The sequence below is a fragment of the Epinephelus moara genome, chromosome 8 (assembly GCF_006386435.1).
Source record: "Epinephelus moara isolate mb chromosome 8, YSFRI_EMoa_1.0, whole genome shotgun sequence".
Lineage (NCBI taxonomy): Eukaryota > Metazoa > Chordata > Actinopteri > Perciformes > Serranidae > Epinephelus > Epinephelus moara.
In genome coordinates, this window is record NC_065513.1 from 21,048,085 (window position 1) to 21,054,449 (window position 6,365).

The window sequence follows — 6,365 nt, forward strand, 5'->3', positions numbered from 1 at the left end:
CAATAAATAAATGAATAAATAGACAGATAAATAAATAAACAAACAATAATAATAATAATAATAATAATAATGATTATTATTACTGTATTATTATTATTTTGTTATTGTATGATTACATGTTTCTAAAACCACTAGATAGATAGATAGATAGATAGATAGATAGATAGATAGATAGATATACATACACACATACATACATACATACATAAAATAGAATAGAAAAATAAAATAAATAAATAAATAAAGATTTGTCCGATGTTTGACGAAAGTGCGTTTCGCGTTTCAATCCACTAGATAGTTTTGACCTTTACTTGATTCCGTAGCGTGAGAGTAACTAGGAAGTGAGTCGGTAACTAAGGAAAACTGGGGGACTCAATAAAAGCGGTTTTTCTGCGTAGAAACGCAAAACGTCGACTGGTTTTAACAAAATACTGAGAGAGAACAATTCAGTTCACCACCGGAAGGATAAGTAAGTATTATTTATTCAGCTGAAACTGTTTTTAAGGCCGTAAGTGTTGTAACGTTTGTGAGAGGTGTAACGTCAACGCTTTGTTCATACTGTGTTCGTTTTTCCTTTCTTCTGTGCCCCCGTGTAATAAACGTTACATGGCCAAAACACATGTAACACTAGCAAAGACAGAAAGGTTACTGGGTACGTTTTGTTTTCTGTGTGAATGAGTTGCCTTTAGCGTCAAGACAGTGCACACAAATTACCAGTATTCAGTTGGCCAGGTAACTAAACGTAAGATAACTGACGTTAATAAATTATAAAGCGAGGGACATTGGTTAACATTAGCTTGAAGTGATTACATCTTATAATGTATGCTAATTATGATGCAGATCCATGGCCCTGCCGACCCTCTCGGCCCATGTGCCCAGTCGGTCCCGGGTGCTGGCCGGACAGCTGGCCCGGCAGCGGGAGCAGGAAGCTCGGTGGCGGCAGCAGTGGGAGCTGCATGCTCAGTACTTCAAGGAGCAGAATGTCCGCAGCCACAGACAGGCGGTGTGGAGCTCCCATCGGTCCTACCAGCAGAGGTAACTGCATGCACCAGAGCTGGACTGACTCAGCTACCATAACGTTATACAGCTTACTCTTATTATTAACGTTACATTGCAGGCATCTCAGCAACAGTGGGAGGTTAAATAAAGCAACGCAGTTCAAAAGAATTGCTTCAATCTGACTGTATTTTGTGATCCATGTTTATAGTTAATGATTGCCAAGAGGCTGCTACACTATATCTACACCATTTCTCTTTCACTGCCTTCACTTAAGATGGCTCTGTAAGTAATCATCCTTTGTAAATAAGGTGTCTGTGCAATAAAAAAAGACAGTTATCTACAAACTATTGCTCACACTGAATGTGAACTTGATAGGAATCGCATCAGGCTCACATTGGCGCTTTGTTTGGCGCAACAAAAATCAGTTAGGGTACATTTTTCTCTCTGGACCTGACAAATCTTGTGTAAGTGTGGCTACATAAAGGAAGGAAGGTGTTCATGCAAATACTCATCATATCATTATGTGGCAAGAGATACTAATGCGTGTATTCAAAAAATGTCAAAAAAATTTTTTTGAATGCAGTTTATTCAAAAGAGGATGTCCTTCTACTTGTGTCAATAGGTAGGGGGCCTGATAAATACATTCTCTGGCCCTCATGGCTGGTAATACTGTACAGTAGAGCTAACATTCATAAATAATGACAAAAGATACAGTCATGAATGGAAGCATTAATAATCTTCCCCCTGTGAAATATCATGGTAACAGTAATGAAATTTTAATGATATTTACCGAGAGCAATAGTGTGTAAGTCAGTGCCTCTTTTTCAGTGCTTAGTTATTCATCATACGTACACAGTCTATGTTTTGGACTCAGCAACTAAATATCAGTGTGTTTGTAAATTTATGTCAACAGTGAATGGCATAAATAAACCTGTACTTTTTTTTCTTTTTCTTCTAGTACATTTCTGAAACCCTGTTGATTTCAGCAGACAAATGACAGAACAAAAACTACTGTCTCTTTTCCTCTGTTTTGTCAGTATGTCGGCCTACCATAAACAGAGACTGAAGGAGGAAAAGGAAGCCAGCCTGGAGCAGCGCAGGAATCGGCTCAAGGCCATGCTTCAAGAGGAGCAAGACCGGCTGGAGGGGGAGCTGAGAGGAGTAGTTCCTGACAGTAGCACATTGGCAAGTCAGCTGGTGGAAAAGACTGACGAGCTTCGTACAGCAAGAGAGGAAAGAAGAAAAAAGGTAGTTGTACTTTATTAGTTGTATATTTCTTTTCTGGTACTCATCATGGTGTTCTGCCAGATGTGTATAATCCCTGTTATTTCCGTTTTTTTATCCCTAGCTTGCACAAGAGCTGCTGAGGGAGCACTGGAAGAAAAACAACGCAGAATTGCGAGAGGTAGCTACATTTAAACTATTAATGGAAATTCGACAAGTTGTAAAACCTCTTGCTTCAAAGTCTCCGTGTTGATGAAGTAAAAAAATGGCCTTAGGAATCTTGTAACCATTCTGTGCGTATGAAGAGCTCAGCAAGAGGAGAAAACAGACACTTTTTGTCAAGACATCCACTTGATCTGGAAACTAATAGGGCTTGTGATGCAGATATTCCATGACTTTCTGTTAACCTGAGTCCAGTGTTGACTTAGGAGAAAAAAATGTTGTGGTATCCCTTCCGCTGAGGGTCAAGTTCATCAGTATCTCTGTCTCGTCTATGTCCTTAATCGCTCTTTTAATCTGTCCACAGGTTGAGTCGGCATTACATAAAGATCATGTTGTCAACCAATGGCAGGTGCAGATATCTGAGAAGAAACAGGTAAGACATCCATCACAGCTATCTGACAAAACAGTTCAGCTCCTGTTCATTCAAGTGTTTTAATAGCTCTCTAAAGTGTTTTTTAACTGAAGGTCCTTGTTGTGAGCGGCCTTAGGAATCTCCAACTTGCAACAAGGACCTTCAGTTTAAAAACACTTATCATCCTTACATGGTAACTACTACTGTTATCACTCAATTTTAATCAAACCAAATTAGAAATTGCACTCCAGTACTCTCAAGCATTAAATCACTTAGGTGAGATATGACACATAGGACCCACAAGTTGTTAACGTTGTCATTATCCTTTTACGTGACAAATTATTCATGTAACAAATCAATTTTTACACCTACTGTAAGTGACCCATCTCTCTAAACATGTAGCAAGAAGTGGCGGAGCAGGAAGAGAAGAAGCGCTTTGAAAATGAGTATGAGAGGACCCGAAAAGAAGCTCTGGAGAGGATGAAGCAAGCTGAGGAGAAAAAGCACAAAGAGGAGCAGAAGAGGGCGGAGGAACTTCGCAAACAGATGCAAGAACTGAAGCTGAGGGAAGAGGAGGTATTTAGAGCTTGGACAAAGTATTTCTGCTGGGAAAATGATATTGCAGATGTGTTTTCAAGCATTTTTTTCTCTCTCAGGCAACTCGCCTGAAGAAGGAGCAAGAGGCTCTGCTGGTCAAACAGTGGGAGCTGGAGAAGATAGAGGAGGAAAGGAGAAAGGTTGAGGAAATGCGAAAGAAGTCTGAGATGGGGTAGGCAGAGCTATTTCTGCAAATAACATATAACAAGTAACATGATTCTTCATTCTTGTGAGGCATTGGGTTGATTGGTTTTGTGTTCCACTAGGCATTTCTTAATCCGTCAATATCGCGCTCAGCTGAAGAGGAGAGCCCAGCAAGTGCAGGAGGAACTGGTCAGCCTACTTCACCCTCTTTTGAAAAGTATTTTTCTTTATGTAATCCACCATGCCTTGCTTTCACACCTTCCTACAATCCCTCTGTGTCCATCAGGAGGCAGACTGTAAGATACTGGCAGCCTTGCTAGAAGGTCAGCAGGAGGACAGGATGATAGAGACTGCACGAAGGGAAAGGGCCATCGCTGATGCTGCCTGGATGAAACGTGTGATTGAAGAGCAGCTTCAGTTGGAGCAGGAGAGGGAGGCTGAGTTTGATATCCTACATAGGTGAGCACCAAGATTCAGTAAGTGCAGGAAGGGACTCTTGCTTCTCCTCAAATACCAACCAGTGTATCTCATCCATTACAGAGAAGAAGCTCAACGTGTGTGGGAGAAACGAGAAGCACAGTGGGAGAAGGAGAGGAAAGCCAGAGAACGGCTCATGCAAGAGGTCAGTTGCTTAAAACAAAATGAGACTGCATTTGAATGTATTTTGATAGATATGACTACTAAACAACAGCTCTCCTTTCTTCTTCTTGGAAAGGTACTTGCGGGGAGACAGCAGCAGCTGGAGCTGAAGGTGCAACAGAACAGAGAGGCTCAGGAGGAGTCCCTGAGGAGAAGAGAACAGCTGATCCAGGGGCTGGAGCTGGAGAGGGAGACAAGGCGCCAGGAGAAGGAGCAAGAGGAGGGCCGTAGGACCACAATGATGCGAGAGATAGATGCTCAGGTTGGCACATAGTGCAGTGGTTTGTGTTTTAATAGCACTTATTTTCCCCACCAAGTTAATGGCTAAGAACTTAAAGAAACATACTCTGTAACATTGAGGCTGTTATAGCAGCTAACTACATTTGTGTGAATTGAGCTCACAGCACAGCATCTTATTATATGCTTTTTATAATAAAACAGGCATAAAGTTGTTTGCACATATATACTGCAGGTGGAGCAGCAGCGCCAAGAGCAGTGGGAGGAGCAGTGCAGGTTGGAGCAGGAGGAGGAGGAAGACAGGGAGGCTCTTCAGATCCAGGAGGAGGAGCTGAGGCTGGAGATGCAGAGGATGGCCAAGAAAGGGTACCAGGAGAAGGTAAAATAAGAAAGTCAAGCTGCATGTTCATATTTCAAATTCCTCATTGCTCTTTAATGTTAAAATAAGCTCTTCACTGTCTCTTTCAGATTCACAGCAGACCTCGATCAGCATGGACATGAGCAACCTGCAAGACTTAGGTCAAAACTGAATTGTGAGATGTTTATTTTTCTACCTGTAAATTAGCTTTAAAGGATAGTTTCACATTTTTTCAAGCATGTCTCAAAGCAATGCGCACATGCCTACATGTAAATCGGAGCAGTTAGTGGTCACTGTTCTTGTTTCTCTTGTCCATACTGGCCATGAAGAGATCCACTCCTAATGTGATTCAGAATAACTCACGAGGGATAAAATCCAGTCCTCATTCAGTGTAAACATGAATTTCAAACTTCTTTCAATCAAGTGGGGATCTTTCTTTTTAGTGCGTCATTCTCTCTTTTTGCTTTTCATGTTGAGCCACAGTGAAGACACAATAACACAAAGAGAGGATTTCATACCAAAACAATTACGACTTTGGAAGGTACCCACTTGATTTGGCCACCTCCTGAAGCTTCATATTATCTTTGGTTTAAGGGAATACCTGGAGTTTTTCTCACGTGCCTCCACACTGAACGGAGAATCCAAAACAGGCGAACATTCTTCATGAGCCTTAGTAAACAGGTCTGCATTTAACAACAGCAAAACTGTATCAAAACATTCATGTACTCATTTATCCAGTCGTATGCTCAGTCTTTACCAAACATATGCATTTTCACTAAAACCTTACAATTTAAAACACTTCCACACAAACAGTTTCATGCATGGATGTGTAGCGCACCTGGCCAAGCACATGCATTTGAACTGTGCTCAAGTGGGCTCTGTGCGCTACTCATAGGTCACAAGTGCTTTATACTAATAAATGCATCTGTTTGTGAAGTACTGAGTATATGACTAGATACATGAGACTTGGATTGAACTGCAAGAGTTGTGTGAGAGTTTGTAAACAGATGTTTTGATATAGTTTTGTTGTTGTCAAATGTGGACACTGTTTACTTAAATTCATGAATGTTTGCCTTTTTTGGATTCTCCTTTTACCCTGGAGGCATGCAAGACTAACAAAGTTTTCTTCATGACTTAAATGTAACACATGGTGAGGAAATAATACACAGACTGTCATTTTGTGGGGGAAGTATTCCTTAAACATTTAAATACAAATACACTGTGGAGGGATCTTTTCATCGCTGGTATGAAGAGAATGAACAATCATCCGCTAATATCTCTTGTTATATGTACGTTTAGTACACATGGACTTGCAAGTTTTGTTTCAAGACAGATTTTTTAAAAGATATGAACCTTTTCTTTTATGCTTTTTAAATAATGTAACACTCTGTAGGTTATAAGGTCATATTGTGCCATCTTGATGTTAATAATTAAATGCTGGCTGTTTGTGTATGTAGAGAACTGATGGATTTTTTTGCACTTTTAGAGCTGTTAAAGAAGTATATATTTTCTATCCTGAATTTGCAGACTGTTTAATAAAACTTTTACAATCAAATCATTTCAGCATTTTGTATTAAGGCAACAAAAAGTGAA

At 40.3% G+C, this 6,365-nt stretch overlaps 1 protein-coding gene across 1 annotated transcript; it reads left to right on the forward strand.

Moving 5' to 3' along the window:
* Window positions 1-319: 319 nt before the first annotated feature.
* tchp (trichoplein, keratin filament binding) lies at window positions 320-6,319 on the forward strand. The gene is made up of 13 exons (XM_050050277.1): window positions 320-469; window positions 841-1,035; window positions 2,037-2,247; window positions 2,348-2,404; window positions 2,750-2,818; window positions 3,200-3,373; window positions 3,454-3,566; window positions 3,661-3,727; window positions 3,825-3,997; window positions 4,079-4,160; window positions 4,254-4,439; window positions 4,650-4,793; window positions 4,883-6,319. Exons 2-13 carry the CDS (start codon window positions 845-847, stop codon window positions 4,913-4,915), a joined length of 1,500 nt encoding a protein of 499 aa, XP_049906234.1. The 5' UTR covers window positions 320-469; window positions 841-844; the 3' UTR covers window positions 4,916-6,319.
* The last annotated feature ends 46 nt before the right edge of the window (window positions 6,320-6,365 follow it).

Excerpts from the sequence above, each read along its gene's own strand:
- tchp (XM_050050277.1), top strand. The coding sequence starts at position 845 with ATGGCCCTGCCGACCCTCTCGGCCCATGTGCCCAGTCGGTCCCGGGTG. Across the intron at positions 2,248-2,347 it reads GAGAGGAAAGAAGAAAAAAG|CTTGCACAAGAGCTGCTGAG; the intron begins GTAGTTGTACTT and ends TTTTATCCCTAG. Across the intron at positions 2,405-2,749 it reads ACAACGCAGAATTGCGAGAG|GTTGAGTCGGCATTACATAA; the intron begins GTAGCTACATTT and ends ATCTGTCCACAG.